The sequence below is a fragment of the Mustela putorius genome, unplaced genomic scaffold, assembly GCF_011764305.1.
Source record: "Mustela putorius furo isolate JIRA1106 unplaced genomic scaffold, ASM1176430v1.1 tig00003834_pilon_pilon_pilon, whole genome shotgun sequence".
Classification (NCBI taxonomy): Eukaryota; Metazoa; Chordata; class Mammalia; order Carnivora; family Mustelidae; genus Mustela; species Mustela putorius.
The window spans coordinates 87,357,218-87,385,115 of NW_025421987.1; the positions used below are offsets into that span (position 1 = coordinate 87,357,218).

The 27,898-nt window shown below is 44.5% G+C and overlaps 2 protein-coding genes across 5 annotated transcripts in view; both read left to right on the top strand.

Moving 5' to 3' along the window:
* Positions 1-8,716: 8,716 nt before the first annotated feature.
* HRG (histidine rich glycoprotein) lies at positions 8,717-18,071 on the top strand. 3 transcript variants are annotated; one of them, XM_004745208.2, is made up of 7 exons: positions 8,717-8,962; positions 10,661-10,777; positions 11,611-11,701; positions 12,842-13,008; positions 13,994-14,077; positions 15,740-15,841; positions 17,161-18,071. In XM_004745208.2, exons 1-7 carry the CDS (start codon positions 8,765-8,767, stop codon positions 18,004-18,006), a joined length of 1,605 nt encoding a protein of 534 aa, XP_004745265.1. In that variant the 5' UTR covers positions 8,717-8,764; the 3' UTR covers positions 18,007-18,071. The 3 variants fall into 3 exon arrangements, with proteins under 3 accessions (XP_004745265.1, XP_004745267.1, XP_004745266.1); XM_004745210.2 differs by having other exon boundaries at positions 8,718-8,962; positions 17,151-17,254; XM_004745209.2 differs by having other exon boundaries at positions 8,719-8,833.
* Positions 18,072-19,945: 1,874 nt separating this feature from the next.
* KNG1 (kininogen 1) overlaps positions 19,946-27,898 on the top strand; it is a 29,464-nt gene continuing 21,511 nt past the window's right edge. The window contains exons 1-4 of one of the 2 annotated variants that reach the window (XM_004745211.2): positions 19,946-20,411; positions 24,644-24,754; positions 25,714-25,798; positions 27,330-27,502. In XM_004745211.2, coding sequence (XP_004745268.1) covers positions 20,220-20,411; positions 24,644-24,754; positions 25,714-25,798; positions 27,330-27,502 — 561 coding nt within the window. In that variant the 5' untranslated portion in view covers positions 19,946-20,219. The remainder of the gene's footprint in view (positions 20,412-24,643; positions 24,755-25,713; positions 25,799-27,329; positions 27,503-27,898) is intronic. The other variant, XM_004745212.3, reaches the window with a different exon arrangement.

Below are 27,898 nucleotides of genomic sequence, written 5' to 3' on the forward strand. Positions count from 1 at the left end.
AGAACTGGGAACCCTTTTTCTGCCTTCTGGTGGCACTTTGTTCTGTTCTTCACTGTCAGGAAACAAGAAGAGCACCCATGGACCAACACACCCCACTCCAGATCTTCCCACGCAGGTCTCAGGTAAACATTCAAAGCAGAGTGAGCCCAGGTGGAACGTAAATCAGTATTTGAATTAAGTTAAGCTTGTTGGGTTAATTAGGATGAACATGTCTTTTGAGTTAACAGTAGTAAATGTGAAGCTTCAGAGTTTTTACTTAAATTTTTACTTAAGTCAGATAAGCTCCTGTTATTTGTTAAACTCTGTTAACAAAGAGATGACTAAACTGATGGTTCCTTGTCTGTCTCAAAGTTTTAATGGGTAATTGTTAAAGTAGCTTTCAAAGTCTTTGGTAACTTGAAACTTCAAACCAAATGGGATAAAATGCTAAAGCTTTGAGTTCTGGATGTAGGTTTGTGCTTTTCTTACTGCAAAGAAACTAATCTGTTGGTAAACATGTTTTGTGTTTATCTAATAGATAAATTTGCCATCTAAAGAATTCTGTTGTGACAGTTCACAATTGGTTTATATTTAGTCTTCAGTAGAGGTTAAGGTGTTTCTAAGAGTACAAAATTCTGCTAAGTGTAACTAAGACTGATTGTAAAAAGGAAAGACACTGGTATAAAAAAGCTGGTTTTCTCTGTTTAAAAGAGTAAAGTTTTCTTAGGTTAATTGATCTGTTAAAAAATGTAAATGATTTTCTCTTTGCCTGCCCAGAGTTGTAAATGAGATCTCTTTGACTCATAAGGCTTTTCTTTGATATGCTAAGTTACTCAGGGAGTACTCCTAAACCAATGATAAACCTTGGGTTACATTTGGGTAAATGTGGTAACTACTCTAGAGGTTCTATACATTTCCTAAAGTTTTAATGTTTTAATAAGGGGCATCACTTGATATTTAATCATATCTGTTCTGAGTTTTTTTCATTTGTAAATTGTTTTAATTCTCTAAGATGAATTCTGCCCTAAAGGAAATTCATATGGGAGTCTCTCAGGACAAATACAGGTCTTTGATATGTTAAAATCCTGAGAACTTAAATGGGTAAGAATTTCCAGAAGTAAGCTGCATCCAGACCAAATCAGAATTAGTAACATGGGACTAAATGAACTGAAAAGTTGTAATGTTGTGTCTCTTAATGTCTTGTCTTATTTTAAACATGACTGGTTCTGTAATGTTTGCTATTCCAGACTAGGGAAACTTTTTCTTAAATTATCTGTAAACTATAGAGATGTAAAAGTACTCATTTGTAAACGAATCAAGGCATTCAACTTTTCTCCCGATCTGAACCCTCTGAAACCAAAAGGTCTCAGCAAGTGTTCTTTCTTCCATGGCAATCAGTCATTTGCACAAGTTCAATAAAAATCTGTTCTTGTAACAGGACACCATTGGAAACACTGGTTATTTTACCAAGGCTTTGACTGGAATGTCATATTTGAAAAGACTCAGATATGACTGAAAGACCCGCGGATCCCCTTACCCAAGAATCCAACACTGATTTACATTCCACCTGGGCCCACTCCATTTTTAATGTTTACCTGAGACATGGTTGGGAAGATCTGGAGTGGGGGGGGGGGGTTCTTCTTGCTCCTTGACAGTGAGGAGAGAAGGAGCTGTGGTGCATGATCTAGAGGCCAGTCATGCAGGCTGCACACACGTTGGCACAGAAATAGGAGAAGAGGGAAATAGAAGAAACAAAGTGCTGCCAGGAGGCAGAGAAAGGATTCCCGGTTTCGGAGCTCCTAAGCCCCAACAGAGGAGCAGACGCCATGCTTTCCCATCAGCCAGGGGGGAGGGGTTAGGCAGTCCAAGTCAGGCCAGAGAACACAGGGAAACTTCCCCGAAACAAAGAGAGTTTCGGCAGCTGCTTGGGGATATTCCTTATAGTCTCTGTCTTGAGTTAGACCAACCCCAGTTGGCTCCAGTAATAGCCATTTACATGGGAAGTGAGTGAGGGAGAAGCCCCATTTTAGAATCAAAGAAAACACCAAGGACAACGAGTAGAACGCACAAAACAATTAACAAAAAGGTCGCTGCGCAGTTTTGGTATACCACCGAAAGTACGGTTTCCACCGGCCCAAAGGAGCCTCGAGGTCTCCCTGCGGTGGACAAACTCCGTCCAGGGCCGAGGGGTTCCTCTGGAACGGACAAACGGATATAACCCTCGGACAAATGAGGGGCTCCAAAAAATTGGGCCCCTCTGATCCCTGAGGCGTCCCCCAGGGTGACAGGGGAGAAGTCCGAGCTCGTCAGCTCCTTCTCAAGCTGCCTACAAATACAATCCAACAATGCGCGCTGCTGTACAAACACTATACCGCTACCTGCAGTATAGGTCAAACAGAGGCCTCACAAGACTAGAGACAAACAAGAACACGAGAACATGAGACAGGGGACAAAAACATAGTAATTAAAATTTTTAAGAGCTGGCCAGCTTACCTCCCGGTGGGAGTCAGTTGGATCCGTGGGCAGGAGTCCGATGATCTCGGTGGAACCTCCAAATGAAAGACCCGCGGATCCCCTTACCCAAGAATCCAACACTGCCACTGGATGCAATCAGCAAGAGGTTCTTTATTGTTACGCACGCGCCTGCGGGTGGTCAGCAGCTCCTGCTAGCTGAGCACACCTGGCTGGGGTGGTGCAGGATTTTTATAGACAGGTACAAACAAGTCCCGGATGGGACAGGGCCGATTGGCTGACAATTTGAACATTTGAAAAAAGGCATACTTGGAGTTTGCTGATTGGTTCTGAGGACCCGCGCGCGAAGGGAGAGGCGGGAAGGGGGAACAAGCTGATTGGTTCTGAGAGCCCGCGCGCAGGAGGAGAGAGGCGGGAAGGGGGAACAAGAAGGGGAAGGTAGGAATGCCATCATGGCGTCTCTATTATTTCTATAAGCCAAGCAGTTACAGAAGGGCAAAAGAGCAATTAATAAGCAATTAATAACCTAATTTACGCCTAAAAGCCAGCAGTTCACAGAAAAGCAAACAAGCGGTTAGTTATCCTATCTATCTTCTAATATGTTGCTTTGTTCACTGTTTCTCTACTTGGTGCCGAGACTCCATTGCTGCAATGACTTCACCATGACAGACGATCCTTGTCGCGTGAGAGGACGCCTCTTCATTGTCAGCGCTGGATTTGGCTGCCTCCGCCTTTCGTAACTCCCCTATACATTCCTCCACTGATCAATATTGACCCCAGTAGGTAGGGACAGCTCTACGCCCCTATTCAGCAGGAAGAAGTTACAGAAGATGAGACCTTCCACCTTCAACCACCTTAAAGATTTAAGAGTCAAAATTGTTCAGGGGGAAATGATGAAGGAGCAGGAGGCTGGCTGAGGATGGAGAAGGGGCTGATGCCTTGCACCCCCTCTTCACCCTTCTCCACCGCGAAAACTGGTTCAACAGATTGCCTTGGCTTACTACTTTGTTGTCATCTATAACGGGCCCTCTCATCATGTTATTAATTCTAACTTTTGGTCCTTGTGTCTTAAACAGGTTAGTACAGTTCATTAAAGATCGCCTGTCTGTTGTTCAGACTATGGTACTGACACAGCGATACCAACTCCTCAAACAAACAGAGCCCCGGACTAGCTCAATGCAAGGGCAGGACACGCAAGAACAAGACGAATGGATAGAAGATTCTATCCATGATAAAGAAAAAGGGGGGAATGAAAGACCCCTCCCCTAGAAGATAGATAGGATAACTAACCGCTTGTTTGCTTTTCTGTGAGCCAATCGGCCCTGTCCCATCCGGGACTTGTTTGTACCTGTCTATAAAAATCCTGCACCACCCCAGCCAGGTGTGCTCAGCTAGCAGGAGCTGCTGACCACCCGCAGGCGCGTGCGTAACAATAAAGAACCTCTTGCTGATTGCATCCAGTGGCAGTGTTGGATTCTTGGGTAAGGGGATCCGCGGGTCTTTCAATGACCAGACAGTTTAAAGGAACTAGGGTTGACTTTATAAAACCTGGAGCCGTAAAGCCCTTTGGAAATGTTGGCCTGATACCTTGCTTACAAAGTTCCCAGCAGCCTTACCAGGTGAGTAAAGATTGTCACTCCTGGCAGGGGCAGGACCTCAGGAAGAGGTATTCACTCAAATCGACAGGTATTGCAGGCATATCTGATTGCAACTACGTGGCTTGGCTTCTGGCCTGGAGAGGCTACTAAAAGTTCAACCTAGAGATTCCTAGGAAAAGTTCCAGCAAAGCAGATTCTAAAAGATCTATATGAACACTCACTGTTCTTGCTGAGTTTATGTAAATAATTAGGCCAAGTTTGTTGAAATTGGACTTGTTTTTCAAAAGAATTAGTCCTGATTTAACTATTTCTGGGAATGAGGGTTATTTTAGAGAGAAAAATTAGTTTTAATAACACACCTTTATGGATGTTAAATTCTAGATTTGGTTGTCTTTAAATGTTTGTTTACCTAAGCTACATAACTTGAGGTAAACTTCAGAGAAATTGCATGATAGCTCGTTTAAACGATCTTGCCTTTGCCAATCAGTCAGCCCCAGATATAAGGAGGAAACTTCAGAAAATTGAAGGATTTAAAAGGAAGAATCTGACTGAGTTAGTGGGAATAATGGAAATAGCTGCTGAGGACTATGGGTCATGCTTGCAGGGGATGAGAGCTCTCTTACAGACTCTGCAGGAAAAAAGGGTATCAGGTGTCAGCAACGAAAGCACAGCTTTGTCAGAGCCACGCCACTTATTTAGGCTTTGATCTCCATGGGGGAGTTCTTTCGCTGTCTGAGTCCAGGAAACAGGTGATTACCCACTACCCCTGCCCCACCATGCCCCGACAAGGGAGGGAGTTCCTTGGGATGGTGGGCTACTGCAGGCCATGGATACCATGGTTTGCAGAGATTGCCCAACCTCTCTATGAACTGACTAAGGGAAGACTCACCATGGTAGAGTGGACAGCTGAGGCAGAAGGAGGATTTCGGGAATTACAAAGAGCCTTACTAAGTGCCCCAGCATTGGCCATCCCAGACGTGACCAAGCCCTTCTACTTGTATGTGGATGAAAAGGGAGGGGTGGCCAAGAGAGTTTTGACTCAGACTCTGGGGCCTTGGCAAAGGCCAGTAGCCTATCTTAGCAAAACAAAACAAAACAAAAACTAGATCTAGTAGTGGCTGGGTTCCCCCCAACTTGCCTCTGCATAATTGCTGCCATGGGCCTCCTGGTCAAGGATGCACATAAATTGACTTTGGGTCAAAATCTCATCTTGACCACCACTCACACTATTGAGGGCCTTCTCCAGACCCCCACCAGATCGGTGGATGACAAATGCCCGAGTGACAGGGTATTAGGCCCTCCTCCTCAATGAACCGAAAGTGACCCTCCAGCCTCCGGAGGTGCTAAATTCAGCCACGTTGCTACCAGAGGTGCTGGCTGAGCACCCACATGACTGTGGGGAGGTCCTAACCCAGGTCACAGGAATAAGGCTAGATCTTAGAGATACTCCCCTCCCGGATGCAGAGATGACTCTGTTCACAGAAGGGAGTAGCTACATGGTCAATGGAAAGAGGAATGCAGGGGCTGCGGTGGTTTCTCCTGAGTAGGAAATCTGGACAACAGCCCTGCCACACAGAACCTCAGTGGAAAAAGCAGAGCTGATTGCACTCACCAAGGCACTACAGATGGCCAAGGATAAGACCGCCAACATCTATATGGACAGTAGGCTGGGTAGAGGCTTTTTTTCTGCCAAACATGAGATGGCAGGAGTGATAGCCAAAAAGTTACTAGAGGTTTGGGTTACCTCTAGTAATTGGGTCAGACAACGGCCCTGCGTTTATGAGTTCAGTCTCATAGGTATTGGCCAAGGCTGTGGGCACTAATTGGAAACTACATTGTGCCTGCTGGCCCCAGAGCTCTGGGCAAGGAGAAAGAATGAACCAAACTCTCAAAGGGACCTTGACAGAGCTAATTCTGGAGGCTGGCAATGGATGGGTGGATCTCCTTCCTTTTGCCCTCCTCAGGGCACGATGTACACCCTGCTTAAACAAGGTGACCCCATTTGAAATAATGTTCAGGAGACACTGCACCCCCCCCCCACTCTGCCCTCGGCTACAAGAGGTTGTCCTAGCAGAAATGACTGACCAATCTGTACCCCAGTCACTGCAGGCATTGCAGTCTGTCTTGGAAGGAGCCTTCACAGGAATCCGAACTGCCCACACTGGGACAAAGACGGAGGTGAAGCCACATCCTCGCCAACCCAGGGACTTGGTTTGGATGCGCTGCCACCAAGTGGGAGGCTTAGAGCCTCGCTGGAAGGGACCATTTGCTGTCACCCCGACCACCCCCACGGCAATAAAAGTAGAGGACGTGGATTCACACAGGTCATGTCAAACGAGCCAAGGACAAGGACACCCCCCAGAGGTGGATGCCACTGCCGATGCACCCTGCCGATTGTGGACTAAAGCTAAGACTTGGAAACAATGAGTTCATTGAGTTCATTGTTGCTCCTATTGTTAAAATATAGGTGAGAAATATAGACAATAAGGGCTTGACATAATATTTCTAGGAAAGGCGGGGCTCTGCATAGCCCTAGGAGAGGAATGTTGTTTCTGGGTAAATCATTCTGGAGTCATTAAAACAGTCTGGCAGCCATTACAAAGGGGGCATAGAACTGGCTAAAAGTCAAAGATTTGACTAATCTGCAAAGAAAAGGGGGGAATATAAGGGCCTATTCAGCCAGAGCCGCCCTACCCCAGTTCAAACTGCCATTTTGTTGTTTATGCAGTAAGACTTAAATTGACCCTGCCCCCACCCCCCACCCCAGGGGAACTTACTTAAAAGCAAGTCCAGGAAACCAGTCCCAGGTAACAAAGCCCAAATACAAGGGTGTGTTGGGTCAGGTGGAGATAACAGCCTGAATGCAGGGATGAGTCAGGTCAGTTGGAGACATCCAATCAGTAAAGTGTGCATACTGTCTCCCTAGCTACCAAGGAATATGGGCCCGCCATCCTTTGGGTGCCCTTTGGGTGCCAATTCTGACCAAGGTGATAGGCTAGTTCAAATATCTACTAGGGTAAATTGTAATTCAATTGGTCACCTAGCATGACTGTGCAGCTTTCTCTGTGTGTTACAATTTCATTGGCCACCTATGCGTGGCCAGGCCCAACCGCATGGCCTTTGCCCTTAAAAGCTAGTCTGTGGGGGCGCCTGGGTGGCTCAGTGGTTAAGCCGCTGCCTTCGGCTCAGGTCATGATCTCAGGGTCCTGGGATCGAGTCCCGCATCGGGCTCTCTGCTCAGCAGGGAGCCTGCTTCCTCCTCTCTCTCTCTCTCTGCCTGCCTCTCTGCCTACTTGTGATTTCTCTCTGTCTAATAAATAAATAAAATCTTTTTAAAAAAAAAAAAGCTAGTCTGTGAAGCAGAGAGGGGTCGCCCTCTCTGTAAGAGGTGAACGTTCAGTTTGATTCTTGATGCTTGGCATGAAATAAAGCTTTGCTTGACCTTCGCTTTGTATCAGTCTCACTCCTTTAATCACAGACCCATTATTGGGGGACCCAACATTGGGGACCCAACAAGGTGATTCCCAGTAGTATTAGAACCACTGCTTTGGCCTTTAGAAACAACTCACTGCAGAGAGAGAGCAGGAAGAGGGGAGCTGCTGTTCAAGGAACTGGTCATGGGAGGGAATCTGGGATGATTCCCTCCGGTCCTGTCTGTTGCTGGCCGCTGCTGGTGGGAAGAGTGTGTACAGGTATATTATTTCTCTAAAAGGGGGGGTTGTGTTATCAACTTAACCCGAGGTCTGCCTCCCATGTGGAGCCCCTCCTAGGGGTTAGTCCTCCCAACCCCTTTACTGGGAGGAACATCAAATTGCTTGACTCCTACCTTACCACCATTCTCTTCCACATAAACCAATTCTCTTTAGCACACTTTAGGGGCCACAAGGAACTGAAATGACATGGGGTGTCCCCAATTCTTCTCAGATAACCGTAGTGATCACAATGATATCAAGACTGCACATCCCTTAGTCAACACCTGAATCCGTGCCGAGCATTGCGCTAGTTATTTTCTATGTGTTTTCTTATTTAAGCATCACCCAATCCTGCCAAGAGTTGTGAATCTCCATTTTGTAAATGAGAAAATTAAGAATGAGAGAAGTTTTGTAGTTTACCCAGCATCACACAGTAGAAGAACAGGGCAGGTTTGAAATTCAGATCAGACTCCAAAGTCACAGGATTTTAATCCTTCTATTTTACTCAGAACTCAGTTCCTTTTATGGTGCTAACCATTTAATGTGTTCCCTCCCTTCAGCAATGCAGCTACATCCTACTGAGGACTTTGGGTGTAATAATGAGTGGGGGGGCGCGGGGCGTGATGATGGAGATTCCTGGTGGAGACAGGCAGGCAGACGGCAGAGAACTGCTTTACTTCTAACCCCATCCCACACCCCAATGTAGGCTGTGCTTAAGGTCAAAACACACTCTGGATCTGCTACTACTAGAAAAATCCAGATTTCGTGCGGATCACAGGTCTACCCACTCACCAGAGGCATGTCTTGACTTTCTGTCCCCAGGGACCCACTAATCATTTACAGCATGTTGACAGATGTTTTAACCAGGGGTCAAGGTGACTCTCCCTGGTTACATAACAGAAATGCATAAAGACTTTGTTTAATCAATTGTGTGTGTGTGTTTGTATGTGTTTTAGAAAGTCTGTATAAAATTCTCTGCTGGGATAAAACTATAGCAAGGGGTGGTTTTCACATGTGCGGGAAATGAGAGCCTTCAGGGCAACACTGATCCTGATCCCCTTGCTCGCGCTGCAGAACTCCTGCGCCGCCACCGTGAGTCCCGCAGACTGCGATGCTACTGAGCCCTTTGCTGGGAAAGTGCTAGACGTGATCAATAAGGGACGGGGGCATGGCTACCTTTTCCAGTTGCTGCGGGTCGCTGATGCCCATGTGGACCAGGCGGTGAGGAATCGGCAGGGCCAGAGCTGAGCTGGGAGACCAGGAGCCCCTAAGGGGAAAGTGGTTTTGGGCCAGAATCGTGCTGCTTTGCACTATGCAGTGGCTTCGGCTAGGGCTTCCCGTTTAGTGTCTGCTGCTGCTCTACATTGTTCTTTCCTTCGAACTCACATCTGTTATTCGTATGTCCGTAATTGTGAATCAGTCTCTAAGTCCCTATAAGCATTTATTCTGAGCCAAATCAAATAATAAGTACTGTAAGAGAAGACTTAGAGCAAAGCATGGCCAGGGTCCTCAAGGAAAGAATCATTGGCTCACAGACACGCACAGGCAAACTGTGTAAGATAGGGCACAGTTCGATAGCCAAATGAGCGGTATAGGCGCTGAAACAATCTAAGGAAAGGAGATTAAAATTGGGTGGGAGAGGGGTGTGGGCAGGGAATCAGGAAGGAGGGTGTCAGGGAGTATTTGCACATAAGCCGAGGGGTGAGGGGGGAGGGGGGTAGTTCCAGAAGATTTATGTGGGCTTTGGAGCAGCTATCACGTTGGAAGAGAAACTGGCTTATCTTGAAGCAAAGAGAGCCTACTGCTTTCACATAATAGTAAGATTAAATGCTCATTTGGAATACATTTGAGGGCTTGATAGAGATTCTGGAAGGAGGCTTCCCTCCCCACCCCACCACCAAAATGAGACTGGGCTCCTCCACATGCTTCCTTTGGTGGAACTGCTGAAATCAAGGAGGCCAGACCACAGAGCTGCACAAGAAGACAAGCAGAGAAATTCTACTTGTTACCAGTATTAGAGACGGAGACATTACAGGTTGCAGAGACCAAGACCGATTGCTGGACTTCAGGATTCAAGCAGCAATTCAGCGACTGTTGGTTCCATTTCAGGCTCTCTGCCTCCTGTGCAGAGCATAGGATGGCTTGGGACAGTGCTACCTCTGAGTGGTGGTGAGAAGTTATGTGGGTGATTAAGGCAGGTCCACAGTGTGCCTGGAGAGATGGAGGCAGGTGCCATGAACCAGGAAGCTCTTTCCTGTGTTCAGGAGGGAGGAAATGAGGACCAGCCTCAGGCAATGGGAATCAGAACAGGAAGAATGAAGGAAAGACAGGAGGCATTTCAAAGAAAGATGGTGGGCAAGCCTGGTGCCTGGATAGTGAAAGCAAAGGAAAGAAGTCAAAGTTGATCATCCGATTCTGATTCTAAGCCAGAGACTAAGGTGATCCGTAATTAATGACGCCTCTGCTCAAAGACAAGGGGAGTTGGGAGAGGGAGCTGGTTTGTAGGAGAAGAGAGTGGTTTCAGCTTTGGGCAAGTTGAAATCAAGGCAAGCAATCCAAGTTCAGGAATAGAGCTGGGAGAGAGGACATGACTGCGCGTACAGATTGGAGGCTGTCATCACTTATAATTCTGGGCTTGCACCTTCACCACCTCCACCCAAACCCACACTGCTATTTAGTGGTTGCTTTTTAAAGCTCGTGGGCAGAAGCAGCATCATGACCAGTTAGAAAGAACATTTGGAAGCAACTCTTTGAAGCTATTTATTCAAAATAAGTAGATCAAATGACACAAAGGTAGGACATCTGTGAGGGCTTGGAGAGGAGCAGGACTTCTGTTTCAGAAATAAAGAGACTGCTTCTCTCAAAAAAGCACTGGGCTCCCACATGCTATTCACCTGTTGCTCTCTTGGCATTCCTCAGGAATCTGCAGCTGTCTATTACTTAGTCTTGGATGTGAAAGAATCTGACTGTTCGGTCCTATCCAGGAAACACTGGGATGACTGTGAGCCAGCTCTTTCTAAACGTGTACCTGAGATAGTAAGTAAGCAAGGTACCCTTCTCCTTCTTTTATCGTTCTTGACCTTGACCTCTGTCTACTCTGCTTACACAGGGTGGCTGCATGCCTGGTGGCTAACACAGCGAGAAAGGAAGAGCAGATTCTGCCTCTTGACTCATGAAGACTATGTTGACCTTGAGGAATAGTCTCTTGAGAGCCATACCTGGGATCTGGGATCCTGGGGATTATGGTCTCATGGGATAACAAGCCCAGCTGTGAGACCTTGGGAAAATCACCTAAAGTTGTTAGAATTTTGCCTCAACTGTGAAAGAAGAGGAGGGGTTTGGAGTAGCTGGACTCCAAGGTCCACTCCATGGGTCTAAGTACCTATGAACTTGTGAGTATGTCCTATAAAGACTGGCCCCATCGGCAGGAATAGCCGAAGGGATTAACTGCGGTGACCTTGAGGAATAGGGTCTTATTCTATACACATTGCATGTGGGCACTCACCAGACTCTCCACCATTGGAAGAGAACACAAAGAAGATTAAGCACATATACAAGATTTCACTTCTAGAAAATAAGATGTTTGCATATGTAGAACTTTTAGTACCTTTTTCCCTTGAAAATGTTTGGGATATGGTCATGATCTGTTTAAACAGTTTCTCCCTGGCTCTCATGAAGGTTTTGGAAGCCTACAGCGTTCAGCTTCCAGATATAGACTAAGACAATACAGGTTTTGAAAGAGGATTTGGTGAGAGAAAACATAGCTGAATTCTCAGTTGATAGTAGGGGTATGTGACCTCACTTTTTGTCCCCTCACATTTAACCCAGGGAAAGCAGTGTGCGATGACACAAACCCTTTTCTCTTACAGGTGATCGGACAGTGTAAGGTAATAGCTACACAATGTTTGAATGACTCCCAGCATTTCAGAGTGAATGACTATAACTGCACCACAAGTTCTGGTATGGTCGTCTGTTAAAATGCTAATTCTGGATTAACAATTACACCATGGTATTCATCATATAATGCTAAGAAATGGTTCCTGCCCTCATAGACTCAATTATTATTTGCTGTCTTCAGAGGAGAAGGGAGAGGGTTTTCTTCTGTTACCAGTACACCTTCCCTTAAAGAAATTCGATATAGAATAGAAATCTGTAAGAGGTGGTAGAGTATCATTGTACAGAACGTATGTTCTGAGGTCACATTTGAGTTTGAATCCCAGCTTCCTCACTTAATAGTTGTACCATCTTAAGGGCAAGTTACTTAACCTCTTTAAGCTTTCCTCCTTTGTAAAATAAGGATCATAATAGTATTAGCCTTCCAGATCCTTCTTAGAATTAAGATGCTCTATGTAGCATACTTTGCAGACTACTTAACACTCCATTACTGATTTCAGCATCTAAAAGTTGTGTATTACTGTAGAGTTCCCAAAGTGGTTACACAGTTTATCCCATTTCTCATCTTACAACAAGATCATACGAGGTAAAGATTATGATACTTTCTATTTTAGAGATAAAATAACCGAGTCTCAAAGCGGTTCAGTGACTTGGCCTTGGGAACACAGCGAAAATGTGGTAAAGACATGATCCTATTTCGGGACTATTGACTCTGAGTGTCATCCTCTTTTTTGTTGTTGTTTCCAAAAGAATCATTACAGAATTCCTTTAAAAATTGTCCATTGCAACATGATTCAACTTACAACAATTTCATAGCCAAGTGACTCCTTCAGGAAGTCACCTTGAAGAAAGAGTGACCTGTATCTTCTCTCTCTGGGCAAAACTCTGTTAATAATGCCTCTGCCTCCTCGGAGAGACAGGAGGAATTTAGTGAAATATTAACCCTTTGTGAGTGATAGGAGGTGTGTCTCAATGGGTACACAACAGAGACTAAAGCATCAAAAAGATCTGGATTTAAGCAGAGCTCTGCTACTGACTGGAGAATTTGATCTCAAGTGAATCACTTAGCTTCTCCAACCCTCAATTTGCTCATCTGTAAAATGGGAGCGATCATTCCTCTTGCTACCATACTATGTGTATTAAGTCCCAGCATTGACATTGCTGTTTCCAACCCAGTACTGCAAAATTGCCATCTTCTTTCCCCAGTCTCTTCAGCACTGACCAATACTAAAGATAGCCCTGTACTCCTCGACTTCCTCGAAGAAACTGAGCTTTACAGGGAACTAGCCAACAAAGCCCTTGAGAAGTACAAACGGGAGAATGGAGATTTTGCTGCTTTCAGAGTGGACCGAGTGGAGAGAGTTGTCAGAGCGGTGAGTCTCTGCTCACGTCAGCTGGCTTCTGAGGGCCCAACTCCAACCTGGCAGGTCCAGACTCGGTGGCACTGGCCCTCTCCACTGGCCTCACATGTCCAGCTCCTTTCTAACTGAGGGCCCTGTTGCAGCCTCAACCGAAAGGCAAGAGATACCAAAGAAACTGCTTTCCTGCAGTTTTTTAATGTTGGGGAGTTGTGGGACTATAAATATCTACTGAAGAGGAGGGAAAACTCAAAACAGGAAGGAGGGAAAGACAGAAGAGCATTATTGGGGTTACGTGAGTCGTTGAAAATCACCCAGTCCTAACCTCCTTGTATGATGATGGGAAACTGAGGCACAGAGATGCCGTCTCAGCACACCCAGGGTTGTGGCTGGTGCAAGACAGTTCCCCTGCCTTCCATTCCAGTCCAGGGCTCCTGTTGCCTCCCACCCAGAGGGGTGTTGTAAAGTGGTTATCTGATGAAGGTCTTGCATTTTGAAAATGCCAAGTTAAATTAATTACGGTGTGTACCTGTGATGGAATGAATACAGTACAGTTACTAGAGAGAATGTTTTGGGTCTGTATGCACTGGGAAGAGTTCCTAAGGGGAAAAGCAGGTTAGAGAATGAAACTTGGACTCTGATGCCATTTGTGTTGATTAGATATGTGTGTATATGGGCAATATATTTAGGAAAAGCTAGAAGAAACACATCAGATATGTGGTAGGGGTACTTCTGGGAAGAAGAGATCAGGAGCAGGAAGGGTGAGTTTTCACACTGCTTGGTTATGTCTATATTATTTGACCTTTTCAATGAAATAGTATTTACCTTATCACTTACGTGACGAATTTTTAAAAGACAGTGGCCCTGAGAAAAAGGGCACATACTGGCGATTTGAATCACCGTGGTGCTTTACAGTCCATTGGGTAGTAGGCATCTACGGCCTCTTCCTTTATTCTAACATCTTATGTGCCTGAAACTGCTTTGATCCAATTTGTTCTAGAGAGGAGGGGAAAGAACCAAGTACTACATGGACTTCTCTGTGAGAAACTGCTCCAGGAGCCACCATTTCCCCAGGCACCATAATGTGAGTATAATAAATGTCTCTGAAATACTAGAGTATTTGGTTATAGGTAACATTCAGAGACCACCCCCCATGCATCAGGCACCCTTCCACCACCCTGTGAGGAAGATACTATTTTTGTCTCTCTTAGAGATGGAGAAACTGAGGCACAGGGAAGTTAAATGAATCATAAGAGTATGATTTTATAATACGCACAATACATACCTAACCTTGACACTGAGATTGAATTTAAACTCACTAGGATTAAAGATTTAGCTAAAAGATTAAGAGCCTACACCATGGGTGCCTTCATTCACTTCATCTCATTTGCTCTTCACAGTGACCCCCTGTGACAAATATGGACGTACCTGAGGACCAGCAAGGGGGCTTGCCCAAGGTTCATATCCAAGCTGAGATTAGAATCCAGTTCTCCTAATGCTCAGTCCAGTGCGATTTCCCCCCTAATCACTTATAAATGGATACTCATGCATCTGTAGAAAGCTTTTATTAGTGAAACTCAGCATTGGTAGGGCGACTTAGAGTTTCCAAAACACCTCCACTGATGTTATTGCCTTGTTGGATCCCTGTGACAACTGTGCTGAGGAGAAGCAAACGTTTGCTCTCATTTCCATGGGACAGAAGTTTAACCAGTTGCCCAAGTGCACTTAGCTAGAAAGTGTTAGGACATAGGATTTTAACAGTGGGATTCTGATTTCAAGTTCGGGATAATTCTGAGGTTTAACAGCATATTCTCCGGGGCCAGAAGAGAGGAAGTATTCGTTAGTTCCCTTCTGGCTTGAAGCAGTTCTGAAGCAGTTCTAGAATCCTGCCCCCAGAAAAGATACCTCTCTCTCTCTGTCCCTTCTTCAACAAATCCTTAACAACCCAGTGCAGAAACTTGGCAGCCCGAGAAGAGGAGTCTCAGTCCTAAGGGTTTTACAACATGATCTCATTTAATTAAGCCCTCCCATAACCTGAAGGTAGTTAGAAATTTCAAGTGACTTGCCTAAACTCACACAACTGGTAAATGGTGAAGCCAGAATTCACGTAGCTCCGTCTGACTCCAGAACTGTCGCATCTAGAAAAGCGTTGTCTTCTTGTCCTAGTCTAATTTTGACAGCTGGGTTTAGGAGCCTCTGCAGCATAGGGATGCCAGCCAGTCATAGCCTCTGTACTCAGGGTACAGCCCTAAATCACTTTGATAGGGTCCAGCAAACCCATTTTCATACTGGTTCCCTCCTTTCCAGAACTTTCCTTCAAGGGTCAGGGTAAAGTTGTACAAATTCCTCTTTGGCACCTCTCTTCATTCTCTCTAGGCACAGGAAATTGGGTTTCCAGTGCAGAAGGTTTGCAGGAAAGGCAAGGCATCAATGATGGGGTATCCCTCACGACCCCCCATGGGGTGACCCTGGTGTGAACCTGGTGTGACCCCTCATGGAAGAGAACCACAGCAACTTCAAGTGACCCACTTAGGAAACTGCACTTTCTCCAAGTATTGACTGGGAAAGATTGTTAAATAACTAGCAGAGATATTTGACAATATTACCCTGATTTTTCTAAAGCTCATATTTCCCAAACATATAAAAGTTTACAGCTCTAGCTGTGCACCTTCTTGCGACCTGCACACACACATACACACACAAGTGCATACGTATACAAACGAACAAGCTTCTCTCTTCTTTATAGGCCTTGGGATTCTGCAGAGCAGATTTGTCCTACGATGTAGAAGTCTCTGACTTGGAAACGCCAGAACACATTGCCATAAACTGTGAAGTCTTCAATTTTGAGGTGGGTTGCTTAAGTCATCTTTGCTTAAGTCGTGCCAGACAAAGAGATATTTTCATACATATAGTGTATTTTGTTCTTTTAGCTCTGGGGGTGGTGGGGAGATAGGGATAGAGGCAGAGAGAGGAGAGGGGGCTGAAAAGGAATATAGAGGGAATAGGCCCCCAGGGAACAAATGGGGTACAATTGCTGATATGATATCCCAATTGGGAAGAGGTAAGCTTTTAAAGTAAAATCATAACCAATTCAATGAACGTCTAATGAATATGAAAATGGTCCTTGTAGCCAAAGCTCCAGTCCTGAGACTCAAATCTTCACTTTCATCATCAAGCCTAGAACCTAAGGGGAATGGATAAACCTCAAACACATTATATAAAGATACATAAAATAAGGCACAAAGCAGTGTTTCACATCTGTCCCGGAAAGCTTTGTTCTGTACCAAGATAGTCATCACAGTATTTTTCATGTCAGCAAAAACTGAAAATAATACAAACGTCTATGTATTGGAGGAAAGGCAAGGCATCAGTGATGGGGTATCCCGCACGACCCCCCATGGGGTGACCCTGGTGTGAACCTGGTCTATGTATTGGGGGGATGGTGAACAAGGCAGGTTGGTCACCAGGAGTAAGGCTCCACAGATTTTTTTTTTTATTAAAATCTTGACAAGAAGGAGAGTGAAGAAATGAAATGGTCACCCTTAAGGACCATAAGAAATGCTTATACCGTATAAGTAACATTCTACAATGTAATTTCACCATTTGATGTTGAAATGAGAAAATAGGGATGATAAGTAAAGTTTTTCCTAATACAATATTTATTGCCTCTGAAGAACCACCTTTACTCTGAGATATATTTCTGACTCTTGTATTATCAAAATATTCCAATTGTGAAATAATGATGGTAGCAGATGACAGGTTTTTTGTATTTTATTTTATTTAAGATTGATTTATTTATTTTAGAGAGAGAGAGAGAGAGAGAGTGCTCAAGCAGGGAGAAGGGCCAAAGGAGAGGGAGAGAAAGAATCCTAAGCAGATTCCCTGCTGAGTATGGAGACGGATGTAGGGCTTAACCTCAGAACCCTGAGATCTTGACCTGAGTGGAAACCATGACCGGATGCTTAATTGACTGAGTCACCCAGGTGCCCCATTGTTTGCATTTTAAATGTCAGTTTGGATGGATAAAAGTTTGAGACTGCTATCCTATTTTAAAAATTGATTTGTGGAGTCTGGAATTCTGAAATCCATTGGTCTAAACTGACTTTCACATCTAACTACTCCTTTTGTGTTCTGCAATGACACTCATTTGTCTGTATCCTTTACCAGGAATGTAGAAACATCAGTGGTATACCACACCATTTTGGCCATCCTCACCACTCTGGTAGGCATGAGCATTCTCTTGCTGGGAAGCCTCCATTTAAGCCCGATGAATTTAGAGATCACCATCATCCCCACAAGCCACATAAATTTGGATGCCCACCTCTCCTAGAAGACAGGCCACCATTTCAGGCAGGAGCTTCTCCACGATGGCCCCCTCCAGGACCAGGATGTCATCACCCCCATTTTGGCCCCACTGGGACCCATGGACACCCTCATAATCATAGTTCCAGTGAGCACCATTCCCACGGACACCCTCCTCCTGGACATCATCCCCATGGGCACCATCCCCATGGACACCATCCCCATGGGCACCATCCCCATAAGCATCATCCCCATGGACACCATCCCCATAAGCATCATCCCCATGGACACCATCCCCATGGACACCATCCCCATAAGCATCATCCTCATGGACACCATCCCCACAGCCATGATTTCTTTGACCATGGGCCTTGTGATCCACCACCCCAAAGCCAGGGTCCAGAAAATCACCATCGCTGGGGTCATGGCCCACCGTCTAGGCACTCAGAAGAAGGAGATCTAGGTAAAAGACACTTTCCCTTCCACTGGAGACAAATGGGATATGTTCACCGGCTACCTCCACTAAAGGATGGTGAAGTTCTTCCTCTTCCAGAAGCCAATTTTCCCAGCTTCTCATTGCCAGACCTCCACAATCCTAAAAAGCCAGATATTCAGCCCTTCCCTCAATCAGTTTCTGAATCATGCCCAGGGGCATTTAAGAGTGAGTTTTTACATGTCTCAAAGTTTTTTGCACACTCGCTTCCAAAATAAAATCTGATTTCCTCGATGGAGAAAAATTAATGTTCTGACTTAGAACCATAAATAAAATATGATCAATAATGAATACAAAATTCATGTACTTTAATCTTACTTATATATTCATGGTAGGGCAAATGTGGGTGAGAGAGGAGATGGCATAAGAAGACAGAGATGAAAGGAAAGGAGAGGAAAGATGTCAATGCTACAAGTCTGTCACTGACCACAAAATCCTTGCAGCAAATCTCTGATCCTCTTTCTTTCCTGAATTTAATAACTCCTTTAAGTCTAGAGGCTTTCCTCACTGAGTAGTTAGGTTGTAGGTGGGCATACCAAGAAGGTATGTTTTATCAGTCAAGGGATTATTCTTCTAACCCAAAATTCAAATTCCCTCCTACTTGTTATTTCTAGTCCTCTAAGTTTCCCTTTGGAAAAAAGTAAGTTCTAAACTCAATTTGATGCAATCAAGTCTTGGGCTATGAACTACAAAGAATGTTGCAGGAACAAATCATAACCATGAGTTCAGGTGCATAAGAAATATCACTTTATTTTCAGAACAAATTAATTTCCATTTCAGGCTGCCATCCTGGTAGATTAATAGGAGACTCAACCTCAGTTCTTCTTAGAATCCCCTCACCCTGCTACTCCCCACACAACCTTGTGCCGCAGTTCTAGAATATCATGTAGTGCCAAGGTGTTTGGGTGGTGGGCATGAGAAAGGAGCTCTGAGTCTCCTTCACTGGTCCACTAGCTTCCCTCCTGCTGAGGGATGCTTACTACCCTGTACGCCTCCCTCCTTGGGTCGAGCTTATCAGCTACTGCAGTATCAAACTGAAGGTAAAAGATTCTCTGCAAGACTGCTAATGAACTTGTCTGCCCTTGGCTATTCTCTTCCTGAGGTCTTGCTGCCTTCCAGGCTACATGCCCAGAAAGCAGGGCAGACATGTTCTCTGCTTAGGACCTCCAGAAACCTCTGTCCTGCTCATATTTTCCCCCTAGGCTGCGTGTTCTAGGCTCAGATAACCTCTCTTTATTCAGTTTTGGTACCAGAGGACTCTTTCTCCATAATTAAATCTTCTTTCTTTTCCCTTCTTCCCAAATCAAAGCTCAAGCATTTAGACATAGGCTAATAAGACTTTGGGTTTGCTACCTGAATTACTGGAAGCACTTGTAGGTACATAGTGATGGCAGGAGGTAGGGGTGTGTGTGTGTGTGTGTGTCTGGGAAGAGGAGGGAAGTATAGGGGGGAAAAAAAACCAAACTAAGGCCAAAGGAGATGTGGGTAAGTTGGTTGTTAGGTTGGGAAAAAGGAGAGGCCCACAAAGAGGCAGAAGCTGAAACTGGGAGAGAGAAGAGAGGTCTAACAGCACATAGTGCAGGAGGAGTTGGAATCAGAACTTAGGGTTTATCAGAAAGGTTCCTTAGGTTTGGCAAGTAGACACCCAAATCCACCACACTGGAAACATGCAAGGAGGGGGAAAACAGGACCTCATTCTACCCATCTCTTCTTATGCTTCTCTACTGTCTTCTCCACCCTGAGGAGCATTTTTCTTTCTAGAACCAATGCAACTGAGTGATGAGAGGCCGACTTGACCAGAGACCAGAGAGGATGCCCATATTTTATTTTTGGTTGCCCCAGCGTCCTGGTATGGGACTCCCGGCATGCACTTTGTCCCCGTGCACAGGCTCTCCAGGCATGCAACGTGATCAGTAGCAGCCCATTTTTCTGCAGCTAGATATCTTGCAAAGAAATGATTAAAAGATATCTGTATGTTGTACTCATTGTTGCACTGTTGTGCCACGTAGTGACCTTCAGGAAGGGTTTTGGGAAAGTCACCTGGGAAAGGGAATAACAGGTGATTGGTGTTTTTTTTTTCCTCCTCCTTTAAATAGTTTCTGATTTGTTATACAACCTTGTGCAATCACCTGGAAATGTGCTCTGTGCTCCCACGTGCTTCCTGAATGCAAACAAGCAGGTTAACGACCCCAGTGTTATAACATTTCAGCCTGAAATCTGTCTGGATAACCCAACAGAGCCATTTGTCCTTTGGAAATAGGGCGAATGGTGTATGGTGGCAGGAACCCACCCGGACCCGGAGCCCTGAAGCAGAGAGATGCGTGTACAGAGATAAAGGCCTGGAAATAGCTAAAATCAGCATCAAAGTTGGCGCCCGATTCTTGATTCTCGGTGAACCTGTCCCTCTGCTCCAGAGGGAGACTGCTAAATCATGAAATTACTTGCCTTACTTTTTCTCTGCTCCAGGCTGCTACCAAGTTTAACCCAGGAGTCCTCACAAGAAATCGACTGCGATGATGAAGACTTATTTAAGGCAGTGGACACTGCGCTGAAGAAATACAACAGTAGAAGCCAAAGTGGCAACCAGTTTGTGTTGTACCGTGTAACTGAGGTCGTCAGGACGGTAAGTGAGTTGTGTTTTACCTTGAGGCCATTTGAGATGTGTGCTGTCCTTCCTGGCCCAGCCCCTCCCCCAACCCCACCACCCCACACCCCAACAATAGCAACACCAACCATCACCCAAGAACCCAGGAGCAAAGGTAGAAGCTTACATCTCTTAGAAAAGATCAACACCACTCTGGCCCCAGGGGTGCAGGGCAGGGTATGACTAGTCTTTGGGCAGCCAAGCTTGGCTTCCTGGGTGATCAGGAAACCAAAGTACCATGAGACAAAGGTAGATGGAGTCATTTGAAGGAAACCATTCAGGGTAGGAGAATCCAGGAACTCAACGGGACTGCAGCAAAAGGACTTACTGGGTGACCAGCCCTTAGACTAAAATAGAGAGACCTCCAGACCCCAGGTGGGGAGGGGATGCTTATGTCTAACAAATAATGTATGATCTCACTTACATGTGGAATTTTTTAAAAAAAGTCTAACTCACTAAGGCAGAAAGTACAGTGGTGGTTGCCAGGGGCCCAGGCTAGGGGAAAGTGGAAGATGCTGATCCAAGGGTACAAACTTCCAGTTTTGAGATGAGTAGGTCCTGGGGATCTAATATACAACATGGTGACTATAGTTAAGAATACTGTATCGTATACTTGAAATTTGCTAGAAGACTAGATTTTAAGTGTTCTCACCAGACATACACACCAGACATACCCAAAAAAGGTAAGTATATCAGGTGATGGACATGTGGATCAGGTTGTTTGTGACAACTAGTTCATGATGTATGTGTATATCTGTGCATATATATCATCGCATTGCACACTTCAAATATATGCAATTTTCTTTTATCAATTATACCGCAAGAAAGCTAGGGGGAAGGCAGAGTTACATCTAAGAGGAGGTAAAAATGAGATTAACATGCATTAGACAAAATGTCGACCAGTCTGTATAACTGAATGCATCAAGGGTAACAGCGATGTTCTAGATGGTTTTTAATATATTTTTTAAAGATTTTATTTTTTTGACAGAGAGAGATCACAAGTAGGTAGAGAGGGAGGGAGAGAGAGAGAGGGAGGAGGAAGCAGGCTCCCTGCCTAGCAGAGACCCTGATGTGGGAATCGATCCCAGGACCCTGAGATCATAACCCGAGCTGAAGGCAGAGGCTTAACCCACTGAGCCACCCAGGCAGCCCCTGTTTTTAATATTTTTTTTTATAGCTAATTGATGCATTCAGGTTGGAGACAAATTCTGACAGTAGGTGTGGTTTCAAAAAACACAAATCTTTCAATAGTTTGTTTAAATGAATTTCACTATAAAACTCGGTGCCTATCATAGTTAAGTAACTGTTTACTTTGGCGGAGGAGAAAAGTCTAGTCATCTGACATGATCAGGGTAAAAAAAAAAGCCCAGGGGGCATGATTATTATTTTTATTTTCTGAAAGTAAAATTGGATCATCCTGTTTTACAAACTCGTGTAGTGATGTAGACATTTGGTCCTGGTCCTCACAAGCGACAGCTGACTGGTGTTCTCTTCATTGGCTGACATCCATGACAAATGGGCTCTTTTGTTCTAAAATGTCCATGGAATCATGCTTTATCTTTACTCTGCTATATGGGTCCCATCTATACACTACTGTTTATTTCTTACAAAATCTGAGACCTGGAAGGAACTTGGAAGGCTATCTTGTTTGACTCCATCATCTCAGATGCAAATAAAGTGACACAAGCAGGGTCCCAGAGTCAGGAGACTTGGGATATGGGGCCGGCTATGCTTTTTCAAGGTGTGGGGCTGCCGCAACCCTTCCCATCAGCTCAGGGCCTCCTTTCTCCCACTTGCAAAGTGAGGGGCTGGACAACATCACCTCTCCGGTCTCTTGCTATTAGATGTGCCAGGCTTTTCCATTAGGAAAGCTCACCTGACTCAGCACCTTTGCACTTTCTGTTTTTAGTTGAAGTATAGTTGACACACATGTTACACTAATTTCAGGTGTGTAAAATAATGGTTTGACAACTCTCTGTGCTATGCTCCGCTCACTACAGGCATAGTTACCATCTGTCACCATAAACGCTAGGACTGTACCATTGCCTGTATTCCCTGTGCTGTGCCTTTCTTCCCTGTGACGTACTCATTCCATAACTAGAAGCTTGTACCTCCCACTCCCCTTCACCCATTTTACCCATCCCCCACCCTCCTCTGCCCTGGCAGAGTTTTTTCTCTGTATTTAGGGATCTGTTTCAACTTTTTATTTGTTCATTTGCTTCATTTTTTAGATTCCTCATATAAGTGAAATGATATGGTATTTATCTTTCCCTGGCTGATCTGTTTTACTTAATATAATACCCTCTAGGTCCATCCATGTTGTCATAAATGGCAAGATCTCATTCTTTTGTATGGCTGTGTAATATTCCATTATATATATGTATACACCAAGGTTTGCCTACCATATATATATGCATGTATACACACACACACACGTATTCTTTATCTATTCATCTATTGATGGACATCGGCATTGCCTCTCTATCGTAAATAATGCTGCCATAAACATATGGATTCATGTGTCTCTTTTCACAGTAGTGTTTTTGTTTTCTTTGGGTAAATACACAGTAGTCAATTGCTGGATCAGATAGTATTTCTATTTTTAATTGTTTAAGGAAGCTTCATACTATTTTTCATGGTAGCTACACCAATTTACATTCCCACTGACAGTGCAAGAGGGTTCCTTTTTCTCCATGTCCTCACCACTTGTTATTTCTTGTCTTTTTGATTCTAGTCATTCTGACAGATGCAAGGTGGTATACCATTGTGGTTTTAAGTTGCATTTCCCTGATGCTGAGTGGTGATGAGCATCTTTACATGTGTCTGTTGGCCATCTGTATGTCTTCTTTAGAAAAAACATCTATTCAGGTCCTCTGCCCATTTTTTAATTGGATTATTTGTTTTATTTGATGTTGAGTTGTGTAAGTTCATTATATATTTTGGATGCTAACCCTTTACCAAATATATCATATGCAATTATCTTCTCCCATTCAGTAGGTTGGTGGCCTTTTCATTTTGTTGATGGTTTTCTTTGCTATACAAGAGCTTTTCATTTTGGTGCAGTCCTAATCATTTATTTTGGCTTTTGTTCCCTTTGCCTGAGAAGACATATCTAGAAAGATGTTGCCAAGCCCAATGTCAGAGAAATTACTGCCTATGCTTTCTTTTAGGAGTTTTATATTTTCAGGTCTTTAAAATGTCTTTGCACTTTAAAAGTTTTATTTATTATCTCATGTCATGGTAGAAAAAATAGAAAAATGAGGCAATAAAAACAGTAAAGTTACCAAAAATTAATCTGCCATCCAGTGATAACTTAATTTTTTTTATAAAAATGAAAAGTGGCTTCTTATTTGTTTCCTCACTGTAAAAGAAATGTTTATTTTTTTAAAAGACAGCTCACAAACACTTGATTAAAGAAGTGAGACAGCTGTACTCCTACCACTGAAAGACAAACATTTTAATAGCTTTGCTTCCTAACTTTCTGGACTTTAAAGAATTATGTATGTACCTACATACATACATTGGTTTTCACAGAAATGGGCTAATACTAGGATACCACTTTGTAACTTAAAAATATATATTTGTAGGGGCGCCTGGGTGGCTCAGTGGGTTAAGCCGCTGCCTTCGGCTCAGGTCATGATCTCAGAGTCCTGGGATCGAGTCCCGCATCGGGCTCTCTGCTCAGCAGAGAGCCTGCTTCCCTCTCTCTCTCTCTCTACCTGCCTCTCCATCTACTTGTGATTTCTCTCTGTCAAATAAATAAATAAAATCTATAAAAAAATAAAATAAAAATAAAAATATATATTTGTAAATATATTGTGGACATTCTTCAAGTAAATATTTATAACTTTCAGATTTTTTTAAAAGATTTTATTTATTTGAGAGAGAGAGAGAGAGAGCGCACGTGCAAGTTTGTGAGTGTGTGTGTGTGTGTGTGTGTGTGCTCACAAGTAGGGGGAGGAGCAGAGGCAATGGGGGGAAGCAGACTCCTGGCTGAGCAGGAAACCTCACAGGAGGCTTGATCTCAAGACGCTGAGATCATGACCTGAGCCAAAGGCAGGTGACTGAGCAGGTGTCAGCTTTCAGTATTTTTAATAAATGTTTTGGCCTTACTGAATTAAATCAAGATCACATACTCATATCAGCATTAGCTCCCACTCAGAGTTATTTGCTGTTGGGTCAGTTATGTGTGTCTGGTTGCTTTTTTTCAGGATGACCCTGACACGTTTTATTCCTTCAAGTACGAAATTAAGGAAGGAAACTGTTCTGTTCAAAGCGGCAAAACCTGGCAGGATTGTGACTACATAGAATCTGCTCAAGCTGTAAGTGGGCGGTGGTTCCTGAGCCCCTGGCGTTCTCTGTGGAGACCGTCAGATCTTTTCACTAGGGCGGGAGATGTTTAGTACTGTCAGGCCTCTTTGTAAGTCATGCAGATAAACCCTCAAACGTGTGGAAAAGCCAAAGGCTTGCTGTCCGTGTTCTTCTGTGTGTCAGAACACGGAGAGGACAGCAGTGAAACATAGAGAAGCCCTCCCATGAGAAGGGGACTCTAATGACTCATTGGGACAGAGGACATGGCCCCAAAGAGACCCTAGAGCAACATTTGGGCCAAGACTGAGGGCTGGTGAGGGGACAGCATGCCTCTGCCTCCCACTAGCTGACACCCCAGAATCTGGATGCTGCTTCCTAAAGGGGAGAGGACATTGACCTCATCAGGCTGTTGGAGGACGAAATGAGGCAGGATATGCAAAGAACCGTTTTTGGATAACAATGGCTATCTTAACCAAATGCCTAACCCCTGCCTGGCACAGCAGGGCTGATTGTTGCCTTAATGAGGGGGGCATGGGGACAGTGTTTGCTCCACTTCAACAGTGCTTGCCCCCACCCCCGCCCCAACCCCAGCAAGCCGCTCTTTCCCCATCCCGGGAACCCACACCTGTCATGCCCTGCTTGCAGTTTCAACACCGAAATTGAAGGGAAAGTCATGAGGAGGCTTTAGCAGGCACATGCATCCATTTTGGTGAAAAGGAAACGTGCTTTAAAACCTAGCCTTTTGTACTACCTCTCCTCCAATGTCTGGTGAAATCAGTGGCTGGCAAAAATAATCACGAGGCTACAAAAACTTTCACTCCTGCGTGTCAAAAGTCTGAAAAAAATTTGGCAAGTTCAAAAAAATAAAAAAAGAAAAAGCTATATTGAGCTGTAGTACCAGGTGGGCTTCTCCATCTGAAAGATGGAGATAAATGGTCTCTCTCTTTCTTTTTTTTTCTTTTCTTTTTAGGCCACAGGAGAATGCTCCGCCACAGTGGGGAAGAGAGGGAATATGAAATTCTCCGTGGCTACACAGACCTGCCAGATCACTCCAGGTAGCTAATGTGTCTGGGGGAAAAGGAACCGGTTCTCTGTGGTGTCAGGAGCACAGCCTCGAAGAAGCCCCCTCCCTCAGTGGCACCAGCGACGGTGCATTGGGGGTGGGATGGTGGAAGGGCAGAGTCCTAGGTCTGGGCGAGGCTCCTTCTGATCAACCCTTCAGCTCTCTCTGGGCTCCCCTCCTGACTGCTCCAGTGTATGGGTCCTGTGCAAAGGCTCTAAGAAGGGACCAGAAGACACGAGAACTATCTTCAATTGTAGGCCAGGAGGGAGGGAGAGAAGCACAGGCTTTGAGGTCAGACTTGGCCTGGAATCTTTCCAAATTCCTCACCTTATCGGGTTTTCTCTTCCTTATCTCTGAAAGGGAGTAAGGGATACATACCAATGATCTTACCTCAGAGGCTTGTTGTAGACTCAGCTGGAAGAGATGCCTGAAGGTCCTGCCATCACAATCTAGTAATGATAGCCAGGATACGGGGTCGCAAGAGCTAAGGATTTTTGAGCATTTACAGCCAGCCACAGTTCAAAATGCTTCACATATGGTAACGTACTTAATTCTCACAACTCTATGAGGCAGGCATTAAATCCTCACTTCACAGGAGAGAAACTGAGGTCCGCCAATGTTAGATACCTTGCCCAAGATCCCACAGCTACTAATTATCAGAGTTGGTATTGTAGATGCTGACTAAACACAATTCCTTTGGCATTTAAGTATGGAGCCACTTATCAACTGATACAGCTACTTAACTCCTTTCCGAAAACAGCAGACCCATGTGCAGCCTGTCTCTCTCGCTTGACTTCTGCCCAACTGCTTCACACCAGTGACCGGTGGCCATTACTGATGGATTAACATACCCGTGGAGCCAAGCTCAGCACCTGGCTCACTACGGCAGATGCAAAACATGTTGGTTGGACTGAATCAATAGAAAATACATTGTGCTCTGAACCAGGCTTCAAGGAGCTTTAGTTCATGCTTAAAAAAATAAAGAAAGAAAAAATAATGTATCTATTTTGTTTTACTTAAAAAAAAAAAAGGTTTATTTATTTATTTTAGAGAGAGGGAGAGAGTGCAAGGTGGGAAGGGACGTGGAGGGGCAGAGGGACAGAGTGAATCTCAAGCAGACTCTGTGCTGAGCGGGGAGCCTGAAACAGGGGTTCCATCTCATGACCCTGAGACCAGGACCTGAGCTGAAATCAAGAGTCGGATGCTTAACCGACCAAGCCACCCAGGCGCCCCAATGTTTTACTTTTTTATAAGAGGATAAATCCAGGTTGCTTCTATAATTTAAAATTACTTTTAAGTAAATTTAAAATAACTGTGCACAGTAGTACATGTGTGAGATGTTCCTAAGTGAATGAGAGCTTTATTGTTTTGGCTAGAAAGCAGTCTTGCATTCTCTTTTTTGGTGAATACTAGGATTCACTGGAAGGTTTATGAGGGCTTTCCAAATTATCTCATTTAGGGCAGTGCATCTGAACGCAGGTTTCACTCATTAATGCTGCCCCCTTTGCCTGCTCTTTGTCAAGCCGATGGCCCGGTGGTGAGAGCCCAGTTTGACTGCCTTGGCTGTGTGCACCCCATCTCGACCGCGAGCTCTGACCTGGAACCCGTTCTAAGACACGCCATTGAACATTTCAACAATAACACGGATCATTCCCACCTCTTTGCTCTTAAAGAAGTGAAAAGGGCCAACCGACAGGTTCGTTCTTTACTGCAAACAGTAATCAGTATTACGTGTTCTTTGTAGAGACAGCGAAACAGAAAGGTTCTTCTGTGCTTAAGGCTTTAAGAAAACCATATCATTACCCAGCATTCATGAGTCAAACATGGCTCCCCAAATTAAATTGTACCTAAAAAGTTGGCACAGTTTTCTGGATATCCTTTAAATTCTAAGTTCCATATCATTGCGGGGGAGGGGGGGAGTAAATACTTATAAAACTGGTCTTTTCGTTGCCTCAGTTCACTAAGCCTCTACTGACAGTTGACTATTTCCTTTGTATTTCAGCCTCTAATTATGAAGGACTCACTTTGGTCAGTAATATGCCCTGCTTTTAATAGACCTTCCGGTTTGCTTTCAAGCAAGACCGTGTTCTGC

Bases quoted from the DNA above. Each gene is read 5' to 3' on its own strand.
- HRG (XM_004745208.2), top strand. From the start codon at position 8,765: ATGAGAGCCTTCAGGGCAACACTGATCCTGATCCCCTTGCTCGCGCTG. The intron at 11,702-12,841 runs GTATGGTCGTCT...TTCTTTCCCCAG, and splicing joins TAACTGCACCACAAGTTCTG to TCTCTTCAGCACTGACCAAT. The intron at 15,842-17,160 runs GTGGGTTGCTTA...ATCCTTTACCAG, and splicing joins GTGAAGTCTTCAATTTTGAG to GAATGTAGAAACATCAGTGG.